This window comes from Esox lucius, chromosome 6 (assembly GCF_011004845.1).
Source record: "Esox lucius isolate fEsoLuc1 chromosome 6, fEsoLuc1.pri, whole genome shotgun sequence".
Lineage (NCBI taxonomy): Eukaryota > Metazoa > Chordata > Actinopteri > Esociformes > Esocidae > Esox > Esox lucius.
In genome coordinates, this window is record NC_047574.1 from 14,399,460 (window position 1) to 14,424,237 (window position 24,778).

General features: G+C 38.7%; 1 protein-coding gene across 4 annotated transcripts in view; it reads right to left on the reverse strand.

The window, feature by feature from the left end:
- Positions 1-2,362: 2,362 nt before the first annotated feature.
- LOC105010523 (inactive phospholipase D5) overlaps positions 2,363-24,778 on the reverse strand; it is a 56,961-nt gene continuing 34,545 nt past the window's right edge. For 3 of the 4 annotated variants that reach the window (XM_020047087.3, XM_020047090.3, XM_020047089.3), the window contains 9 exons: positions 18,514-18,549; positions 11,894-12,080; positions 10,795-10,903; positions 10,532-10,656; positions 9,344-9,541; positions 6,126-6,262; positions 5,793-5,958; positions 5,564-5,654; positions 2,363-5,368 (listed from right to left, as the gene is read on the reverse strand). In XM_020047087.3, coding sequence (XP_019902646.2) covers positions 5,091-5,368; positions 5,564-5,654; positions 5,793-5,958; positions 6,126-6,262; positions 9,344-9,541; positions 10,532-10,656; positions 10,795-10,903; positions 11,894-12,080; positions 18,514-18,549 — 1,327 coding nt within the window. In that variant the 3' untranslated portion in view covers positions 2,363-5,090. The remainder of the gene's footprint in view (positions 5,369-5,563; positions 5,655-5,792; positions 5,959-6,125; positions 6,263-9,343; positions 9,542-10,531; positions 10,657-10,794; positions 10,904-11,893; positions 12,081-18,513; positions 18,550-24,778) is intronic. The other variant, XM_020047088.3, reaches the window with a different exon arrangement.

Consider the following 24,778-nt stretch of genomic DNA (forward strand, 5'->3'; position numbering starts at 1 on the left):
TGAAGAGGTAACATAGCTGTATTAGTATCTTTAGGACAGGTCACAATGCAGGATTTCTTGGTCATTGTTGACTTGGCAAACCTGCAATGACCTAGATTATTTTCATGAATGAATTTACACATTCAAATGATTACATTGTTAGATTTGACATGTTTAAAAAGCATCAGGTCAATCTGAATTCACAACTAATCAAACCTTGAAGTGGATTGGGATCAATAGCTACTACTGCAATACTAAATAGGTTTATCTAATAAACTGGCCTGGGGGAGTGTACAGTTTTGAAGTCTGTCTTTGCAGAGGCACTTTTATTTTGGAAAATAAAGAAACATAAACTGCGATTGCGCTGCCATCTTGCTGCAAAAAGAACGGTATTGAATTACTAGACGCCTAATCTGTCCCTATGGTAACCCATTGCGTCAGTGTCCTGCTTTTTACAAATTGCGGTAACTATTCCACCTGAATAGATACTTTTTTTGTGCCATTACCCTCAGTAACAGGCAGTCTTCCCCACAAAGACTATGTTAGCCACACCAAGAGACCTCCATCTGTAAATGACTTTAGATTAATATATACACACACCGCTCTACTCCTCAACCCACCTGGTCTCAGGGGAATACGTAATTTAGTACAGGTAAATGTGAAAGCCAAATTAGTACGATTTAACGTTATGTTAGGGTAAAATACAAATGTATAATTTGCTGCTAAAATGTATAATGTGTAACAAATTTGCAAAAACACATATGTTACAAATGCTATTAAAACATCATATTTTTTCATTACATGAAAATACAATATATCACAAATGAGTTCTAAGTAAGGCTTATTATGGTTAGAAAATAACAGTTTAGGTTAGGGATTAGGTTAGGTTTTATAGTATTGAGGTTATGATTAAGGTTAGGTTTACCATTAAAAAACAAACCAAATCACATCTCTGTGGATTCTCACTTAACCATGGAAGTGGAGGTGGAGATTAATTGTTTCTGTTCACCATCACTGGCCACCAAACTGCCACTCAAATTTGCTCTCATCATTGCTTTCAGCAGCCAATAAATAATATACATTATTTATATACAAACTCAGGTGTCAAAAGTAACTTGCACACTAGGTTACTATCTTGCCATGAGACCAGCCTGCCACCCCATATGCACACAAAAGCATATTGGATATCAGTGGGAAATTGCCTGGTAACCACAATTTACTTTATTAATATGTCCATTGTATTAGTGAACTTCTGTCAAACGACCCTTGCTCCTTACAAACGTGACGGGAATTTTACAACTGAAATACTTTGACGTGAATAAAAATTGTCATATTTTCATAATGTGTAAAGCATCAGGAAATTATAACAATGCTAATCCACTCACCCAGGAAAACGCTGGGCAAAGTTAATAAGGCTTTGCAGCCACTCATCAAGACTCAAACCCAGCCTAGTGAAAAATCCTTATTTCTGTATGAAATGTGGTCAAAATATGCTTTTAGGGTTTGTTTAGATATGACCGAAATTATGAAATCATAACCGAATTTATGAAATCATGCCATTGTGTTATGGCAGGAGGATTACCCGGCGTAACTTTGACCTGTAGTTCAGTAGACTGGGTAGGTGTCTATGCATGCAGCCTTCTAAGAAAACTGTAGTAGCCTACTGAAGGAAGAGCAAGCGAACCTCAGGCTACATTGTGAAATTATTAATTTTTAAAAAGTGATGGGTAACCTTTCACGAGAACTAGCAGTGTTGTTGAACTGTGCATGGGAAAAGCGAGTAACGTGTTGACTTCCTGAACCATAGAGAAGGCAGATAGTGTGAGCCCTATTGCCTAATTATTCTTTGCCTTCATGGAAGAGAGGATTAAATGGTTTTATTAATACTTTTTCTATAATTATTATTGACGGTTAGGTTTTTTTGGCTACATGACGCATTGTTTTCCTGATCTGTTAACATAACCAAATAAACTCTGGGTCTGTGGGCTAGCAGAATGAATGCAGTAATACCAGTAACCTGTAGTTGATCAGACTGAAATCAGGTTCCAAGCCGGTTAGATCACCAGTGTTTGTGTAGACTGCTCCTTTTAGGTACTTTGGCAAGAGACTGGCAATCTAGTTTCAGGATTTAGAACCCTTACACCACCCATGTCAATCTGGGCACTGTTGTAAATCAAACCCTACTCTTGAGATAGGATTCTTTAATCACAGGGCCACAGGTTAAATCTCATTTTCTGAAATGGATGACTTAGGTAAAGTGTCTGGATTCTACATGATTTTTGACATTACAGAGCTTGGCGGGGCTGGACAGTATAGGCACTGAATAAAACCACAATACATGTCAGAACATGTTTTATTAAGAGTAAGCATTAAATGTATCAATTAAATATGCAACAAGGTTATAATAAACACTCCCTTTGTATTTTTAAATATTCATGTATTCTAAGAAGGCTCTGTCTATTATAATATACAGTTCATAAAGGCAAGACATGCAAGCAGTGAGCATGCCAAAATTGAGCAAAATACATGTAAGAAAAGTGTCTCTACACATTTGTAATCCATAACATACTCTGCTTATTTATACATTTGGAAACAAAGGTATAATCTACCAGCACATGTTCAGAAGCTTCAGGAACTGCCAGATCTTTATGTCTAAAAAATCCCAGAAAGTTAGATCAGGTACAGCCTATTTTTTGGACAGTCTATGGGTGAAATGAGATGTGATTCAATGTGCTTTTTCAATAACTGTGTGATCAACTTTACTACAGTATCCAAGTTATTATATGAATTTGACAATCATGCAGCTTAATTAACTAATTTACCATATAGCATGAAGACCCAATGTGGATGTACATGTCAAATGTCTAAACCCACATGCCAGTCTGCAGGGGAGATAACGTTGCCTTTATCTAACTGTAGGTGGCAACAGTTCGTCAAGGATGGCTTATAGTATTTGGGACACACCCAATGTTATTCTATACAAACTCGTTATTGCCAATGTGCTATATTTAACAATTCGGAGGCTTTGAAGCCACCCATGCTCAGAAACATCAGTAGAATTATGTTTAATTGAAATATTTCAAGGACAAAATATTCATGTGGGTAATAAAATAAAAGAAGTAAGTGAAGAAGAAAACATGTTTAGTGTACAGAGACATAAAGTGCATTCCTAAACAATATAGAAAATAGCCCTCTGGTCTGTTGCACCAAAAGCAGTCAGATACTTTTTGACAAGAGGACATAGTTAAAGGGTACTATTTTCATACATTTACTGTAGGATTTAACATTTAAGAACACTATCTGGCACAAGTGCAGTTTACATCATGGATGTTTGTAATTATACATTTGTATACTGGTTAACACTGACAAAATGTCTTCAATATACAGTGGATATTTTCCCAAATATTGTTAAAATAGGTTTATAAAAGAACCACAATAAAAACAGAATATTTAAGACGAGAACAACTTGTATACATTGTGTTCTCCTATTACTGTACATATACTGCAGTAGAAAGGCAATGAAAAGATAAATACCAGACATCAGAATTAAATATATGTAGTGCCCATCAAACGCAACAAATAAGCATATTACAAACGTTGATTGGAGTGACATGTTCATAAAAAGATGTAGTAGATCATTAGGTACACAGCCTATATTGTGAGGGCAATGTAAAGAGCGATGCTGTAGTTACCAGAGTTAAGTTTGGCAGTGTGTAAGGTCTTAGTTCAAAAAAATATTTTGGGGAACTGGAAATGTCTACTGTAGCAGTCTTTAATTAATTAATTTTCCCTCCAGCTAAAGCAGTCCTGTATGTTTTAAGTCAGAATTTGCATCTAAAAAGAAGAGGTTGTCTCACTGATCAAACATCTTTTTATAGCTGAGTTATACCAAAAAGAAAGCTAATTGTTCATGGGAACCTAAGGAATCAATTTAGGTAAATTCATGTCCAATTGACAATTGAACTTGTAACAATGTTAGCAAATTCAGTAGACCTTAAACAGCAGCTCAGCCTACAACGTTAGTATGTCGTTGACTCTGGTTGTTTTTCTGTTCAATATCAATGTCATGAAGAATTCAATATCATAGTTAAAACCACATATATAATCCCTATAGCACTATTCAAAATGTATACTTTTCTTACACTTTTGAGTGTTCCCCCAACAAAGACAATATAAAGAATAGATGACTATCTTAAAATATCTGTAAATATGTTTGCCTCACAAAGCCACCCGATCATGCAAAGTTACATTTAATCAATACACAGCGTTTAAATGTAAACTTGCGGAATCAGCCAGATTTGTAGTAAGAATCAACTGTGGTAAGAATCAATTGTAGTAAGAATCAACTGTGGTAAGAATCAGTTGTAGTAAGAATCAATTGTGGTAAGAATCATTTGTAGTAAGAATCAACTGTGGTAAGAATCTGAGATAAAACCTGTCATAATGACATTCAACGTAAATCACTAAACATTATAATTGGGACTAACACAAATTTTAGAAATAATACCAAAATAGATGAACGCCAATAAGGCATAATTATCTGTATTCTGAAACAATAAACACTCAATAGATGTTATTACCTTAAGAGTCAGCTGAGGTCATGACATGACAGGGCAGTCTATCATTTTCTCATTCCTTCATTCAGCTGTTTCATTCCACAGACACATGGCCTTCATTCATTTGGTTGAAGCAGAAATCATTTTGCACTTGAATATGTATATTGAAGAGTCTTGGGACTCTTTAGATTTGTATCTGTATCTCTGCAGTCTGTGAAGTTCCAACTGGGTTCTGGCCAGAGAAGGTTTTAAAGGGATCTGGTAAACGATGAAGACATTATTGGCAAAATGAATTAACCAATGAACTATATTTACTGAGGTTCAGTAATAAATAGAACATTTATTCACTACAACAGTTCCTTTTCCGTGAATATTTTCTGTAAAAAACAGTCTTAGAAGATGAAATAAGCAGCAGGCATGATGGGAAAACTTTACTTCTAAAAAACATTAAGTCCATATATTGTTTCCATCGTGTCCAATGTTAGCTTTCAAACTGTTTTTCTTCTCCTCAGGCCTTTATAAATCAGCCTTGTAATGCACCATGTGTCTTTGGATTCACAGGGAGCCATTGGGAGTTTCCTCACTCCTACTGCTTTCTGTTGGTTCAGTGGTAATTTTGAGATGTGCCATTTGGTTCAGCTGGTGCTTGTTGCAGACTGGGATCTTGTTAGCCTGCAGGTTCTTGGTGTGGCGTGAATACCAGTCCCTCTCAAATGTAACCCTTACCTGTTCCACCAATGTTGAGTTCCTAACCCCCACACCCTCGGCCTGACTGATCACCATGCCAGCGCCAGCATTGAATGTAAACTCATTTCCAACCCAGTCAAAGTTACCTATAGGACAATAAACACCAGTCAAAAGCATAAACCAGAAATACAGAATCAAAGTACCATCCTGTCCGTCAACCCATCACAAGCAAACAAATCCCCTCACCAACCACCGACCAGAACAATTGAATCAAAAATCCAATTGCTTATTAATTCGCAAAGGAGTTATTTCTGATCTGAAAATCATGCAGGTCAACTCACCTATATACACAGCACTGTCTGTCACCATGAATCTGTTATGATTGATTCCCTGTAGTGTGCCATCTCTCAGCTCCCGGGAGTTGAAGAACTTCTGCGTAAAATACACAGACGGACTAGTTTAGCGGTTTATGCTTAACATGATTTGCCACAGATATGTAGAGGCGATAATGACGTGCCTGATAACATGCAGTATGTATATTATGTGTCCAATAAAGTCATGCACACTTACAGCCTCCATTGAACAGTTGGCCAGCTCCATACAAAGGGTCTTCATGGACCACACAAAGTTAAAAGTCAAGGGGTGAGTCTCCTCCCTGCAGCTTATTAACAGGCGTACTTTGATGTTCCTTAGGATCAAGGCCTCTCGAAGCATCCCGTCTATACGTGACCAGTATCTGCCCAGTTAACAAAGTGTTACACGCTCTTATCTAATAGGTACCTGGTACATTTTCACATAATTGAAAAGAATAATCATGTCAGTTTTATTACTCTCCTATAGCCACTCAAAACTGAGAGTTCTAGCATAAGATCATTAGGGCTGTCGATGTTGAAAATGGCTCACCTGTGAGCTTTCCTGATAGTGAGAGGCAGGTAGTCTGTAATGGATATATAGATGAACCTCTTGGCTGTTTGAATCACGTAGGATATGGCATCGAGGTCTACGGTCCTGTCTTTGGGGCAAAAGACATCTGGAGAGCTCTGCCACAAGATAAGAGCCACTTAAATCACTGGAGAGAAGGCAACTCTGACTTCTTGTCAATGCCAGGGCTATACACTGTAGATGTAATCAATCATTGTGGTTATCATTAGGCCACGATCATTATGATCAACACAGCCACACCTCTTGAAGCAAATCTTTGTCATGTCCTCTCTGAAAGGAAAACTGACTGCTCAGTTATTATTTAATATGTAGCCTATACATCACTTGGACCTTCATCGAATAGATCCCATTTCAATGTTGTTTTGTTTTGTTTCTTGATATACAGTGCCCTCCAGAATGATTGTCCTCCTTTTAAAGATGAGCAAAAAAGCCTGAGAAATTTAATAGTTGTTTGTCAGCTTCATCTTACACTAAAAATATGAGGAAGAACTTATTTTTAAACAGATAGTTCTCAAAGTTCACTTACCAAGAGATATTTCAGAAGGCACTTAGTAATTTTTTCAAACAATCCATTATTCAGCTCTATCCCAATCTGTAATTAGTGCTATTAGCATCATCCAAATTCATGAATGGAAACGTTTCATACCGCTATCACAAAGCTGCATTGCAAACGGAAAACTACTCCAAAACAATTCCAGCTACATTCAATAATCTGTCGTGGTAGCATTGATGTTTTATAACGGTACACTGATGAGACAGCCGGCAGAATAGGCTGAATTCAAACTGGCACTAGCAAACTATTTCCTATAGCCACCACACATAGCTCCTGTTCTTCAGTGATGTCATCGAGGTGAGCGAGAACTTTAACCTCATCAAGCTATGTGAAAATAGATTTCCTTTGTATCGATGGCAAAGTCTGCCTGCTCATTTGCCTGCTTGTAGGTCTTGAGTTAATTAAATTCTACCCACTCAGCAATTGGGACAATACCCCTGACTCTCCCGAGTCGTATTGTGGGAGAATCAATAGAGCAACTTTGCCAACGAGACATACAATTTTTGCAAGAAACCTTTTAATACAGAAGATTGTGACTCATGTTCACTTAGAAGAGGACTAAAGACAAATGCAATTCCGTCAAGTTAGCCCAGTTCAACCGGTGAAGACAGGACAGATTGCAAGTAATTATTCCGATTGCTATGTTATAATACACAAAGTACATATTGCCTCCGGATATTCTGGGCAAGTGTTGGGGATTAAAGTCTTCCCCATCGCCCCCTTTAGCTGCTGTCCAAGCTTCTATTAGGTAAATTCATCATCTGTGTATTATTGTTAGAACAAGGCTCTATCCCCCGAAAAATTTGCCTCCTATATATAGGCTTGATACTCCGATGGTGAATATCAAAGACGAAATAGGTAACTAGCGAATACTAACTCTTGTTTACTGTGTATACACTTCCCGAAGGAATGGGGTGCATACGGTTTCCATTCATGTGCACGAGCTAATAATGCTAATTACTGACTGAGACAGAGATGAATAATGGATTGTTTAAAAAAATGACTGTGCCTGAAGGCCAAACTTGGGGTAAAGGGACTGTCACCAAAAAAGTATTTTTGGACAAACTATCCCTTTAATTGCAGTAAAATAATTACATAAAAACTACTTCTTAATGAAGAAATATACATTTTTCTCAAAAAACATATCACAATTATTGGCATCCAATCCAATACAATAGAAGCCTCTTCCTATTAATCATACTGCTCTGGAAAAAAATTAAGAGACCGCTGCACTTTTTTCTTTCCTTTCCAAAAAAGTTGAAAAGGAATATTTTGAGTGAAGAACAAGCGTTCAATTTGCAGTGGTCTCTTAACTTTAACCATTCTGTTCCTCAATCAAAACCTTACTTTTGGAAATTTTTGGAAAGGAAAGAAAAAGGTGCAGTGGTCTCTTAAACTTTTCCGGAGCTGTATATATTTGATATATAATGGTTTCAGGTTAATCTGAATCATTAGGAACTCTTAAGTTGTTTTACTGTTTCACTGGGGTGTAAATATGGTGACACAAATGCCCTCCCTTAGTCGTCTATCAACATGGTCAGAGAACAAAACATTTTATGAGGCAAAAGGTTGTTGACCTTCATAAATTTGGCAATGGCTCTAAAAAATTATTACAAGTCAAAGAAATACCCTCTTTGCTATAAGTGATAATTTAGATGTTTAAATCAACTGGAGTTGTCCTGAACTTGCATGGAAGTGCTAACAAGTGTATTATGCCCCATCACACAGTGAAAAAGATTGTTTGAGATGTAACATATTCTCCACAAATCACAATTAGAGAATTTCAGACCTTTGTCAAGTCTTGAGTTCCAGAAGTTCCATTAGATACTACCTCCATACTAGCAAAATATTTGGAAGTCTTGCCATTAAAAAGCTTATACTGTCATCAACACATGAATGTCAGTGCCTGGACTTTGCTTAAAGTTATTGGAGCTTTGATTAAACCAGGTTCAATGCGCAGATGAAAAAAATGTATTCTAACTAACCACAGAGTCAAGCCTGGCCATCCATTACATCCTTATGTGTATATTACAGTTTTTTTTAGACACTTTGGCACAGTTCACACATTATGACATTTCACCACTCTTAGTACAAAAACATGTGTCTTATTGTTTGGACTTGGACTAACTGATTGTTTCAATGACTAAACTGAAACAATTGCATTATGTTATGTTTTGATGAGTTAACGAATGTACTTGCTGTATTTCACCAAAAACCTAGTGGCTGAATCTCTGATATTGTGGTAAAATATGTTTACAAACCAAATAAAGCAAAAGCAGCTGTTTTGAATGCAAGATTTAATGGTTTACAAGTATGATCTGTTTGGAGTTATGTACTATTTTGAAACGCTGGACCATAGTACTGATAGTGCCAAAGCAACTAAACAAACAGTATTTCCATGACTGGGAGACAGGAATGTGGAGGGAAGCAGAGGAATGGCACAATTAGCTGAGCTGGGGCTCAAATTTTAATCGCCAGGGGTTGTGTGTTTTAGCCTTTGAATCATTACTTTTTTCCGGACTAAGTGACCAAACCTTGAAAGGAATGCCATATAAGGTCACATCTTTAAGATCAACCACTGACTCTGAGCATGAAGCTGTAGGTGAGAATATAAGTAGTGACTCACAGAAACAAAGACATCGGACTTTGTGTTGTTGAAGAGAAGTGGGAGGTTCTCTTCTTTGTTCCACAGGGCACTCAGCCTCTTGGACCACATAGATGGTATAAAGTCTTTATACTGCAGCTGCCAGTAGAGGTTGAACACCCTGTGCAGATCCAGTGCAAGGCAGCTGCAGTTGTAGACAATGACGCCCAGTTCTTTCATCTGAAATACAACAAAGTGACAACTCAGAGTTATAAGGTTTTTCTTCACTATCTTATCTGCATCTTTTTGTTCCTTAAATCCTCTTCTTCCATACCCCCTTTCCTTTTTTTATCTACTCGCATCTCCTACTCCCCACACTTCATCCCCCTTGTCCTCCCTTCTTTATCCCAGGGCTTCTCTCCTCTTCAGCCCTGACTACCCCTCTCTCTTCTTCCTTGTTCTGGCCCTAGAAAAGGCACTTCCAATCACCAGGCTCTTCCCACAGTGGGGTTTCAGTGAGGGTATATTTCAGCTAAAGATTGACAGAAACAGGGTGACACTTAAATGAACTGTGGTCATTTTTTCCTGTTACACAAGACATAAAACAATATCCCGACACAATTACTTCAGAATATTTGTTTGCTTTCATTGAGATGTTTAACTTTCCTGCCATCTGTTTCTTCTCTTTCATATTGAGTAAGTTGTGTAACCTGAGCCAATTACTGGATGCTAATCTCCCAGTGTTTGTAACTGTAAAAAAAGCTTACCAAGAACAACTGCCAAAAAGAAATCCAGAAAAGGCAGCGATAAATTACTTTTTACTCTTTAACCCATATGCAATCCATAAGATATGTGCAAGTGACTGACATTTTGGCACCCAACTGGCATCTTCCTCAGAGTAACCTGCCCATCTCTATCTTTTCTCCTTGTCTAGAATTTGTTCAATTTGGCAGTTTGTCTTAAAAAGCATTTTCCAAAAGATTTGTCATTGAACACTCCTCATTTTCTTTGTTTGCTGATGTGAAGGTCCACCTGAACCCCTCTGTATAGAAGTGTTTGAATATTTATTGCAGAGTAATTTATGAAATAAATCCTAGGCACATATTAGTCCTTATGAGGTGTTCTCATTGGTGGAACAGGATATAAATGTATCAGAAATATACAACAGTAGGTGATATGATGTAGTGAATATAATTTATTAAATGCAATTAATATAATCTGTACAGATACCGTGGACAGTGATCTCCAGTCCATGGTGGCACTGCCGATGTAGATGTGCTTCCTATCCACCACCCAGAAAGAAGAGTGCAGAAAGCCTTTGGTCAGGGCAGTCATGTTTATATAGTGCACCTCACCTACACATGTCGGAAAAGACACAGAAAGCAGAAATTGAAGTCTCAGAATGTTTGATTTGTTGGTATTGTATGTAAGATGAGCAAGTCCTGATGTAGCTTCCCTCCTCCCTGAGGTAATGTAGTTAGAACAGGACTCACTGTAACGAGAAAGGCCCTTGAGCTCTGCGGAGTCGATCATTCCACTGGCTATCTTCAAACTGATTCCCTTCTTCTTCAGCCCTTGCAATCTCTGCAGCAAAGCCCAACCCTGTAGGCAGGAACACAATCAACAGCATCACCATAGGTCATCATACTGTGTCACATGGTCTCGTTGGTGGTTGGGGTCCCTCCTTGTGTCATCAAACTCATGTAAAACATCCAGAATGCAGCACCTTACCTGGTGTTCAACCTTCCTAGGTTCTCCCATGTCACCCTGCTCCTTCACACACTTAACTGGCTTCCAGTTGAAGCAATCAGTACATGCACTACTAGACCATGGTGTTAGCTTATGTAGCAGCAAGGGGAACTCCCCCTCACTACTTTCAGGCTAGGCTATAACCGTATATCCCTACCTGAGCCCTTCAGGCTGCCACCTCTGGTCTCGCTTTCCCCCACTCTTACCATATGTTATCCTTGAGCTACATTTCCTGCAGCTAGTGATGGCCGGCTGACATGCCCTCTTGACCCCACTTCCTCCCTTCTCCAGACCATCTCAAGTGACCTTCTCCCATTACTTACCTCACTCATCAACTCATCCCTCATCAACACTTGACTCCTCCGAGGATATCCCATCCATATTTCCTTTCCCAGACACTTGAGAATGCTGTCTCCAAACAACTCTTATTACCTTTTTCAGAACAATCTCCTTGACCTGAACCAGTTGGGCCTCAAAACGGGCCACTCTCCTCTATGTAACAGAAGCTCTTCCTAACACCCATGTTTCCTCTCCTCTGTTCTCATGCTCTTAGATCTAGCTGCTGCTTATACACACACATTTACACATCTATATACAACCCTGTTTCCAAAAAAGTTGGCACGCTGAGTAAAATGCAAATAAAAACAGAATGCAATGATGTGAAAATCACGTATCCCTATATTTAATTGAAAATAGTACAAAGAAACTGAGAAATGTTATTTATGGAAAAATACATGTCCATTTTGCATTTGATGCCAACAACACGTTTCAAGGAAGTAAACCCACAGTGTTAGGTGTTGAACATAAAATGTGCTACCAACTGAGCCATACAGGACAACCTACCTGCCCAGCAGATTTTTGGGAGCTTGAGTCATAGACAGAGGAGTTCAGGTTCCATTGAGGAGACACGATCTCCACGGAGCGAAAGGCCATTTCCAGCAGGCCATGCAGGCCGACTGAGAGGGGGAGGTGTGCCGTGCCGTTCTCAGAGAAGGTGACATCTTCTGGAATATTCTCTACGAGCACTATCCTGTGATAAAAAAGTGAAAAACATCCGATCTAATGAAAACCAATGGCTGCTTTTCATGCTTATAGTTTAAGACTAGAATGTTGATACATTGTATTTAGGAGAAACACCCCCAAAAATGATTCTCATGAGGAAATGTAAAATAGATGTTTTAGTCTTCAAGAGCTAATTTGTCTATATTAGCCACTGAATCTTCAGTAACTGGGGCAGCTGCCTTGGGATGGCATATTAGCAGACTTTCATCTGTTTACCTCCTACACTATGTTTGAAAACACTTTCCACCTAACACATTATCACTGAGATGGACAAGAACAATGGTTTCCTGCAGAGGTATTAAACCCTTGTCAGGCTACAGTGGATATAAAAAGTCTACACACTCCTGTTCAAATGCCAGGTTCTTGTGATGTAAAAGAATGAGACAAAGAGAAATCATGTCAGAACATTTTCCACTTTTACTGTGACCCATAATGTGAACAATTCAATTGAAAAACAAACTGAAATCAATAACCTGGTTGCATAAGTGTGCACACCCTCTTATAACTGGGGATGTGGCTGTGTTCAGAATTAACCAATCAAATTCAAACTCATGTTGAATAGAAGTCATTACACACCTGCCATCATTTAAAATGACTCTGATTAATCACAAATAAAGTTTAGCTGTTCTAATAGGATTTTCCAGAAATGTTCTTAGTTGCATCTCAGAGCAAAAGCCATGGTCCGCAGAGAGCTTCCAAAGCATCAAAGGGATCTCATTGTTGAAAGATATCAGTGAGGAGAAGGGTACAAAATAATTTCCAAAGCATTCGATATACCATGGAACACAGTGAAAACTGTGGAGAAAATATGGCACAACAGAGACATTACCAAGAACTGGACGGCCCTCCAGAATTGATGAAAAGACGTGAAGAAAACTGGTCAGGTAGGCTTCCAAGAGGCCTACGGCAACATTAAAGGAACTACAGGAATTTCTGGCAAGTACTGGCTGTGTGCTACATGTGACAACAATCTCCTGTATTCTTCATATGAATGGGCTATAGGGTAGGGTGGCAAGATGGAAGCCTGTTCTTACAAAGAAAAACATCCAAGCCCGGCTGAAATTTGCAAAAACAAACAAGTCTTCCAAAAGCATATGGGACAATGTGTTATGGTCTGATGAAACCATCAGACCATTTATTTTTCCCCCTCCAAAAATGTCAGTTTGTTTTTCAATTGAATTGTTCACGTTATAGGTCACATTAAAGGTGGAAAAAGTTCTGACATGATTTATCTTTGTCTCATTCTTTTACATCACAAGAACCTGGCATTTTAACAGGGGTTTGTAGACTTTTTATATCCACTGTAGATGTTCCACAATTTTGTTGCAGCCCTGAACAGGCACATCTGATTTACTAATCAAGATCTTGATTATTAGCTGACAAGTCTACCAAGTTAGCTCCCTCTGCAATAGATAAAATACATGGAACAACTGAAAGTCTGTGAGTTGAATACCTCTGGTTTATGTGTTACTAGAAGGGTTGCTGTCTTCCATGACCAACTGAAAAAGCTCTTACTGAACTAATAAAAACATTTTCTAGGGCATCATCCTTTCATTTGATCTACTTAGGACTGCTATACATTTTCTAGGGCTTTCATTGATCTACTTAGGATTTGGAATTTACCTATTTTGGATGTGTTGGCTAGATAAAAAAAAAAGTACTCAATTACACCCAACAAAAGATATATTGAAAGGCATACTAGGAGAAATTAACTTTTGGAGCCTTCAGAATTGATCTGTTTTATCATACCACAAAAAGGAAAACAAATAAAAGCACATTAAACCTATAGCCAGACACAACATTCTTACCATTCTTCACAATTTCGGATTGGCTAAATATGTATTTTCTCTGTGCTTTTTAGCGAATTTTTACAGTAACACAGTGAACCTTCAGAAACTGGTAAACGTGTTCACTAGTTTGACTGATGGTTTTCTCCCTGGGTCCTGTAGCTTACACAAATCAATTATTTGAAAAAGCCCTTGGAAACGGTATTGTTGTTCAAGTAAACTATAGCTAGCTAGGTCAGTTTGCTAAATAAATATCTAACCTTACCTGGCTTGGTAGCTCACTGCCTACGATGAAAGATTCCTATTGCAATTTTAAATTTGCAAGTTATTTAACAATGTGTGAATCTAGCTGAATCATTCATGCGTCAGGACCTGAGCTAAGAACATTTTTTTGACAGGTTTGATTCTGAGCTCCGGATCCTCCAATATAATTTGAATACCATTATGCAGGTCTAATGGCAGTCTATTACTAGAATTACACATATTATGTACTTTTTCAAAAACATCCATATTAACATGTGGTACTATTTTTGACCAAGCACACACCTCTAATAAAATCATTGAGATTGGACTTCTTTATTTCAGTTGTTAAGTTTTTATACCATTAATGTACAGAGGAAGTACAGATAGATCTGTTTTGTCATTAAAAAGTCACTTTTCCGTGTGTACATTTCAGATACAGTTTGAGTAAACTTGTTAACTTATGCCCAATTGTCAAACGGAGCACACTGCAATTCATAGTGTATGAAACCATTAGTACCAAAATCTACTAAACTAATAAACATGAGGATATTCTACCTTAGTACTTAAGGTTAATCTAAAGATTCTATTAATGACTACATGATGGATAGCCACTTAGATGTGATCATTCTGTGCATTGCTGTACATGTCTAATTGCTGGTGTTGAATGTCTTTTTACAAGATACATATTGATCCAAGACTGTGTAGTGGCAGGCTCGAAACCAAATACTACAGTTTTCTGATGGTGATGGCCTAGAAAAGGCTCATAGCCATCTTCCATTACTCCATTAGTGGAAGCCACTGTTTCTGATGTTAAAGTACAATAAATATACTGTTATTTATTTTATATAACTTTATTCATGTAAACGTATTTTCATGACTGCATATAATAAAACAAGCGGCAAGAGAAGAGTTTGTCAAAACATTTTTTGCTAAGTACTGGTCCAGTCAGACTCAAAGTACTACATTACTCTGTGCACCCAGTTGTTTATGAATGAACACTGTTTACTTTTTCTGGCAGACCTTCCAGCAGTAGCATCCAAGACATTTCCTTTGTCAGACAATATACAGTAACCAGACAGACTTAAAGTTCTTCCAGCATCAGCAGTCTGAATGAATTGTCCAAGCCACTGCAGTATAATGCAATGAAAGCCATTATCAGGCCAAGGTTGTGAGATTGTTAAATTTAATTTCTGGAATGAATCCATATGTCTTAATGTTTGAATATTTCCAGTTATTGAATTCATTAATTCACTTAACGGGTTGGTTCATTTTTAGAACAAACACTATTTACAGTGATGACCTGACAAGAGACAAAAGGCCTCCAGTGGAACATGGGTAGGGATTAAAAATGTAAATCAACACAGAAGATGGAAGACATTACACAGAAATATATTTTAGACATTTGTGTCAGTAATGTACAATTACAATACACTTAATTGCTCTGCTTAAATTGGTGTGTTAAATGGAAATCATTAAAACATTGTGATACATTTCGGGCATCTAGTAGTCTGGTAACCCATCAATGGGTGACATTCATATTCACAGAGCCTTGGATTCTGCTATAAAATGATCCCACCATTTAATATTCCACTCCACTCCAATGTGTCGTTGCAACAGACTTTCTGCCCGTTCCCTTGCTGCTAGGATTAGGTAGACCTACTTGATAGTAGCTTTATTCATGTGATGGACTAAACTGAAAAATGTGCCCATCATCTAAGAGATAAAGTTAGGCTTTAAAAATCTCTGAAGTTCCGTCTACTTGAGTATCACTCGCGGCTGCGCTTTGGGATTGGTAAATGAGTGTGGGTAATGTGCGCTCACAGTGGGCTGCCTTAGTGCTGAAACGGATGCTCACCTCTATGCAGACCAGACCTGCTCACAGTATCTGTATAGATCATTGTCCACCACAGTGAAATCTGACATACGTACAGAGACTGATCCACATTCCTTCCCCAATTCCATTGTGGGGGCAATGGTTCACTGTAAGAGAATTCTTTAAGCAGATCTGGTCTGATACTGAGGACAACATTTGTCATGCAAGCATCTTGGACACCAATGGCCTGGTTTTGACTAAATCATACGTATACACAAGGTAATGAGTGATGGGGAGCAGGTGTGTACCGTGGGATGCACTGCTGCCATCATCTCTTGCCGGTGGTTAGTACGCTGGCGAGGTGGTTAGTACGCTGGCGCGGTGGTTAGTACGCTGGCGAGGTGGTTAGTACGCTGGCGCGGTGGTTAGTACGCTGGCGAGGTGGTTAGTACGCTGGCGCGGTGTTTAGTACGCTGGCGAAGTGGTTAGTACGCTGGCGAGGTGGTTAGTACGCTGGCGAAGTGGTTAGTACGCTGGCGAGGTGGTTAGTACGCTGGCGCGGTGTTTAGTACGCTGGCGAAGTGGTTAGTATGCTGGCGAGGTGGTTAGTACGCTGGCGAAGTGGTTAGTACGCTGGCGAGGTGGTTAGTATGCTGGCGCAGTGGTTAGTACGCTGACGAAGTGTTTAGTACGCTGGCGCAGTGGTTAGTACGCTGGCGTGGTGGTTAGTACGCTAGCGAGGTGGTTAGTTCGCTGGCGAGGTGGAGAGCTGGAGAGGGCACGCAGCGCCACGTGGGGCAAATCCTTACAGGCAACATATTTGCCTCAAGGCCTGCCATGATGGATATTTTGCAATTTTGTGAAAACGCTGCTACTCTGGCACTGAATGACCGATCTCACATCCTAGTTATTTAGCAGTCGTTCTTATCAAGGTGACAAAACTCAATATGCTTCTTCCATGGACAAAGATCCCAAAATGCTATATCTTTTGGATTGTAATGGAAAATAAAGCTTGGAGTGACTGATAATTTTAATCTGTCTCCGCACTAATGCTACTTCCAATGTTTGTTTATTTATAGTGGTTTAGTGCATGTATGATCAACAATACTTTCTTTGAAGAGCTTAGGATATTTGAGGAGCTTAATGTTACCTTACCATATCCCATATTTGTTATGAATTTAATGAGGTGGTCATTGTCTCACCACCTGTCAGTTTGGTTTTACAGCCCTGACAATATTTTATGCATTTTTTTTAAACTACTGACAACATTACTCCTAAATTCCAAATAAAAATATAATCATTTAGAGTATTTATTTGTAGAAAACAACAACTGGTCAAAATAAAAAGATGCATTAATTTCAGACCTCAAATAATGCAAAGAAAACAAATGTATATTCATGGCTTGATTCATGCATCCTTCACAAAGACAAATCTTCCCAATTCCTGCCTTGCTGAAGCATCCCCAGATCATCACCGATCCTCCACCAAATTTCACAGTGGGTTCGAGACACTGTGGCTTATAGGCCTCTCCAGGTCTCCGTCTTACCATTAGACGACCAGGTGTTGGGCAAAGCTGAAAATTTGACTCGTCAGAGAAGATGACCATACTCCATTCCTCTACGGTCCAATCCTTATGGTCTTTTGCAAACTTCAGCTTGGCTCTTCTTTACTTCTCATTGATGAAGGTTCTTTTTTCTAGCTTTGCACAACTTCAGCCCTGCCCATAGGAGCCTGTTTCGAACCGTCCTCACCATGCACTTCAACCCAGCTGCTGTTTGCCATTCTTTTTGTAGGTCACTTGATGTCATCCTACGGTTGTTGAGTGACATTCGAAAGAGTTGACGGTCATCTCGGTCAGTGGGCAGTCATTGTCACCCTCTGCCAGTCTGTAGCTTTGTTGTCCCCAATGCCTGTTGTTTGACCTTGTTCTTATGAACAGCCATTTTTTAAATTTTAAGGATGGAAGCAACCTGATGCTCACTGTCAGTAAAGCCAGAATTGAACCCTTCTTTTCCTCACTCAAAGCTTTTATTTTCAACTCTTTTGTCATGCTGAATAGTTTTTTTTAAATTCAAATTACTGATGAGGTATTACTTGCACTGTTTTTGCCATCCATCTGGTCCTATTGTAAGAGTATAGTGATGACCACAGCGGTGGTTTTTATACTTTTCCTCGTTAAATTTGAATTGTTTCAGGTAATCACCTAATCAGTACCTCATTAAGTAAAATGTGGTGTGTCTGTGCTGGAATGTAACAGACACTGGAATGGAATGGCTGCCATACACGTAGAGATGCTGATTTAAGAAAAATTAGGAGTGTCTCATAATTTTTTCTAGAGCTGTATATCTGCATTCACAATTTCCTTGATTAATCCCATTTCTGTTTTTTATGGTTTACTGTATTTTCCCTCTAGTGTTAAATCATTTCCCAGCATGAAAAATGTATGAATGGTATGAATTAATGACCTAGAAAAATAAAGCAGGAACCACTCCTCCTTGGTAATAGCATGCAATGTGTCTGAAGCACTTGGGCTGACAAACAAAATCCAATATGTTTACCTCATTTTCAGCAGTGTTCTCAGGCTAGGAAGTGGTCTGAAACATTAAGGACAATAGGAAATTATTCTGTGGCAAGGACCACAGCAAATTAATATCTGTCAACAAAATGACGTGATATCTGAACTGAACTTTAACAAGATAGCTCAGGCATAGAGAGCCGGGGATGTTCAGAAATGTGCAAAGAAATATAATAAATGTATTCGGTCATTATTGTAACTCACTTGGGGTAAGAGTGTCTACTAAATGATTAAAATGCTAAAAAACATGCAATATAAATAACTGCATTATGTTTAATTGAAATAGAACAGTTAATTTGCCAGTTTCATGGAAGACTGAGTTAAATTAGATATGATCAATATGCTATGAATATATCCTGCATTTTGATTACATACTGTATGTACATAAAAAATGCACTCCCGTTGTTTGTCTCATCTCCCTGCCTTTAAATAGATGCATATACTGTGCAGATTTTTGTTCTCATAAAACAATTTATAACATTACAATAAATACAAATAAGCAGTAGTACAACACAAAATAAAATAATGTCTATGAGAGGTGAAAACCTTGTGACAGTTCCAGGGACGACTGGTCATTAGGGGCAGGTGGTGCACAGAAAGAACTGCAACAGAAAGAACTGCCACAAAATTATGTTGTCAACATAAAGATTACTTCCTATAATGTATTATCTATGAATATAGCATCTTCCTAAATTGCATATCATTTGTGTTAGGATTTTATTTCATGTTCATTGGTCCTTGCCTTGCTGCTTCAGACTGCGTTCTGCAGTAGTAGGCCATAGGCTAAGCGTGAATGTGGGGCTAGCCCCTCTCTCACAATGCAATGTACATTGTACGTGTGAAAATATTAATACGCATGCTTAGAATGTTAGTGTGATCAATGTAGATCACACAAAATTGATGCCTGGTGGGGCTGACAGCTGGTAGCTCCACTAGAGCGTAATTTTGTATTTCAGACTGTCTGTCTGGCGCCAACATTAGTCGGCAAGAAGAGCGAGGAGCGTAGATTGTCTTAGCTAGCTTGTTAGCTGGACAAACACTAGATAACTTGAGAAAATGAATAAAGGGGATTTCATACTCTAGCACCGCTTTGAAACCCTTAATTTGGAGGAGAAACTTGAAGTAAAGCGACTTGGTGTTTGTTCACTGCTATGCTCACCAGCTGATCCTGACCTTGCAGCAACTTTGTTCAGCAAGGATGAGCATCTTGAAGATGTTTTTTTTGCAGATTTACTTGCTGCCCCCTGCTGTACAATGGAACTTAAAAAGTAGAACTGTCAATGCAGTTTGGGAAAACCGCACTGCGCTGCTCCTGTGTATGGAGGACATACGCACACAACCAGGATGAGATGAGGCCACCATAAGTGAGGCACATGGCCTGTCAAAAAAACTCTGGGACCGAGCCTTTCTGCAGCTGCTGGCATTTTTTTTTTCTTATGCCAGAAGTTGATGCTTTATACAACACTCTGCAAAAACGGAGCATCGATGCATCTGGGATTAGCAGTGCGCTCACCTGTTTCAAGGAGAATGTCCAGAATATTCGCAAGAAAACTGATGAATGGCCTGCCGCTTTTCACGATGGAACGGACTAGCCAGGCCCATGAGTAACCAGCACAGCGCCGGTGATGAAGGAGGCATGCGACACAGTCATCTCCTAGGTGGAGCAGAGGTTTTCACAAAGTGACCACCTGATCGCTGCCAAGCTGCTTGACAGCTTGCTCTTCCCACAATTTGTCCTGTCATTCCCTACATCTGAGCTTGACTGCGGTGAAACTATGGCCTCTAGGAAACAAGGAAAAGTTGAAGTCTGAGCTGACCACTCTGTACCGCCACACTGAGTTTCACACTGGTAAGACGGCCCTGTCTCTGTTAAGATCTATCCATGAGAACAAACTAGAGGAGGCTTTTGCTGAGAACGTTACTCTGCTGAAAATTATCATAACAACACATATGACGACATCCGAGTCAGAGAGGAACTTTTCCACCTTGAAGAGGGTAAAAAAACCTTCCCTTGGGACAGCCGCGACTCATTGGCCATGTTGTCCATCGAAAGCCAGCTGATTCAGCAGCTACATGACTTAATTCCCAAAGTAATCGAAAAGTTTGCCCAGAGGAAGAACCACCGCGCCACCTTTCTCTTCAAGTGAGCCCTCAGTCTTGGTGAGTGAAAGCATATTTTAGCATCCTGCCTTTGTGTTGCTGGTCCGTGCATTGGTCATATTTTTTTGTTGGATGGATTGATATAGATGGTGACGAGTGTCAGTGTGTCCATGCTTATCTGTTAAGCATGTTGGAGTTTTGTAGCTTTACTAGTATGTATCCTATATTTTGAAATGGCTTGTGCCCCACCAATTTTTTACATATAAAAATGCCACTGGACAGTTCATATCAAATACCATTCAGCTATTCTAATTATTTATAACAAGCAACATCGTACTATAATTTATTTTTATACTAAACACCTTTCTGATCTTGTGAGCAGAAACTTGTGAGAACTCTTCATCACTTTTGAAGGGTTTTTACTGTGAACAGTACCTACTTGACATAATGGTTTTAAACAGCAGCATATAAGATAGGATAATATTTAGAGAGAACATTGCAATAAACATTTGTTGAAATTACCAATAGTTACAGGTTACTTTTTAAATGTAATCTGTTACCTGTCCACATTTGTAATGAGTAACTTTTTGATTACTCAAACTCAGTAACATAATCTGATTACTCTGAATTACTTTAGATTACTTAAAAATTAAAAGGCATTAGAAAACAAATAGGAATAGCCTATAACCAATTGAAAACATTTTGCAGGATCAATCAATGGTAGAGTTTACGTAGCTGGCCAAAAACTGAATTTGCATACACTTGCGTACACTAAATCTGCAGTAGGCTGATGTTTTGCTCCACAACCACAAACGTTGTCAAAACGATGCAAAAGCCCCAGGCATGCGAATGCACGTTTGCAATCGTGAACACCGGCACACAAATAAATTGTACCCACGTGAACGTAACCTGTGATTATTAGGGCCACCAGCGATGGATTTTTAAAACGCAAATGAAAGAAATAAAGTGTAATTATACACCTGCACTTTTAGCTTAAATTCAATGCGCTCAACAGCCAATGATAAAAACAGTTTTCTGTGATGCAAAGCAAAAGCAGGATCACTCTGTATGGACAGAGTTGAGGTGGCTGCATCAAATGCAAACCATCATCCTTTGGCAAAGTGCTTCCCAACACATTTTCTCCTCAAATATCGTGATAAATTCCTTATAATGTTTTATCTTGAAGGTAGCGCCATGTTACATACAGCTATGAAACAAATAGTTTCCTAATCTTCGAAACTCTTCCTGGCTGTATTGTTCGGTGCGTTTGAGAAAAAGACCTTGAAATTTGAAAAATGTATAACATCAAGTTATCATTGTTCTGAGAAAGATGTGGCTTATATTATTGTAGATACATTCTGTTTTCACCAATAAAACTAGTGCTTTGTCGGTCACTAATCTGGTTATGCGCGCCCACCTTTGCGCGCATGATGATCACACACAATAACTGAGGCACGCAATTGTTATTTTGGTTCAAATAGCAATGTTTTTAAAACATTATATAAAAAAATCAAACATGCAACGTGTCATAATTATTTCGCGCAACTATTCTTTTTCAATTGAAGTAATCCAAAAGTAATCTTTTTTTTCCAAAAGTATCTGTAATATTTTAGTTGGTAATGTAACGGATAAGAGTTACAGTTTTTTTGTAAGCCGTTTCATGTAACGGGTTACTAGTAAGCCGTTACATGTAACGGGTTACTAGTAATCCGTTACTCCCCAACTCTGGTTATAACAGTGTAATACATGTGTAATTACACTGTACTAAGCACTAAGTTACAAAAACTAAACTGACTTAGTGGCTTAAACCCATCAGCGCAGGACAGGACTTTATTTCTAAAGTTGTGGAGGGAAATTACTGTACCACTCTGCCTCACTGATATGATGCCAGGACAGTAAATTGATCTATTTGGTGGTATGAGAAATGCCTCTATCTTGTTTCCAAAGCCCAGCTCCCCACAGTAAAACATATCTTTTTTTAGATGTGACAATAACATGTTCTACCCTTATTGAGGAGGGAGATGCCGGGTAGCTTTAGGGCTTGGTTAAATGTCTGGATGGGGAGAGAGATTCTGGTAGCAGGCAAGCTGAGCCAGTGCACAAACAAAGGTGCATAATCACAGCATGCTAATGGAACAGAGAGAGGTGTCCAGAAGATTAATAACCAGCCATGTTCCTTCCCTGCCTGATTACCTCAGACTCATCTACAAAAAAAGAAGTCTTTCATGCAACATAAACATGGATGATTCATTCCCCTTCCATGTTATCGGTCTGAAATACATACAAGCCTGAAAACTGGTATCATATTGCCAGACTAACAATTGAATGCCCTCAAGTGGGACAACGTACAGTAATTATACATAGCAGAAACACCTGCAGTATGTTTTTCAGTTACATTTCCTTTGCATTTTTATCTCTATCCATAGTTTTCTGACACAAATAAGTGTCCACTCTTGTTGTGGCACTGATACTCCAGCCAGCTTCTCAGAAACAATGCTGGGTAGAACATTCTAAGCATGATGAGATTACTGTGTATAAGATTGAGGTCATTTTTATTATTCCTGTGATGGTTAAATGCCAGTAGTCAATGTCACCAGCCTAATTTTTTATTTGAAGCTCGCATCCACTACAACAACAGTTAAGCTTGCCTCCTGAGCAGCAAGGGGAACTTCCTCTCCCTGCCTCCAGGGTGTCTCATCTGTGCAGCCCAGTCAAAGCTGTTCTGCATTCTGGCATCCCAATTGTAGAACCAGCGACCCCTTTAAACAGGGAAAGCAGAGTTCTTGTCCACTGACAATTGAAGCCTTACCCTTTTCAAGAATATCTAAAATAATAAGTGCTGCATTAGACATTTTACATTGACTTGATGACAAGCAGACTCACAGTTCTCTCTTAATTTTGTTGGCCATTTTAGGTAGAAAAACATTTTCTACATGCTAGCCACGTGATTGTAACTTTTTACAAATGAGATGATACACGCTCCCTGTTTATGATGTTAGTGCCATTTGTCAAGGCCCCCTACAGGTTCTGAGTTCTGCCCCCCCCCCCAATGCCAAGATCATTAATTGCTTTTCAAGTGACAAACTGGTGTGAAATAACCACTGAGCTGTACAGCTTATTAACACCACAGAGACTGCCCTACACACAGGACTGATCTGGCAGAAAATATAGAGTAGTAGGTGAGATTATTCACCAATTTCAGTTTTTCAATTGAATTGTTCACATTAAAGGTCACAGTAAAGGTGGAAAAAGTTCTGACATGATTTATCTTTGTCTCATTCTTTTACATCACAAGAACCTGGCATTTTAACAGGGGTGTGTAGACCTTTTATTTCCATTGTAGTTCAAACAGATGCATGCCAAATAATGTGTAGACACGCCCAGTGTGTGGCACTCTCCTACCTGATTCCAAACTTACTAACTACTATGAATATCATAGTCAAACATTAGAAAAATGAGAAGTTGACCAGAGATGAATAAAAAAGATATTTTCTTCCATGTATATTATTGGATAACACAAATACTTCACTGGAATAATTATTAATATAAAAATGTTCATAGATTATGGGTGCATGGGCCCACAGAGTTCATGGCCACCACTGTTTGGGGGTTGCCATGGTGTCAGCTATGCCAGTATGTCCATATTGTTTTACAAGCTACTTACAGTAGCTACTGTGTTTTTCTACCCATAAAGGCTGGAATAAGTAAAAGGCTGGGGTGGTCATATGTAACACAACAGATCATTATTTGTTCAATTTGAAACAAGGACATCCAAACAGCATGGGGTCTTGATGTCTAATGGCAGAGCCTCTTAATTAATAATGACCTTTTGAGCCACTAGATCAAAGAACAATTTTCAGACTGAGAGAGCAGAAGTCCAGTAGAATATATTTTTACAGATACAAACAATTATTCTACAGTCTTCAAATAAATTGTCTATACACATTCATATTATTTTAAAGACTATTGTTTTGAATTTCCTTGCAAAACGTTTGGGTTCCCTCAAAAACATAATTGTGTTTACTAAATGAAGACCTATCCTCTGAGTCTGATGCCTTTATATTTTTACTCATAATTATTGTGTTCTGAAGGGTCACAGTGCTTGGACTGTTAGACTAGCTGTGAAAATGTTAACACTGTAGCCCGAG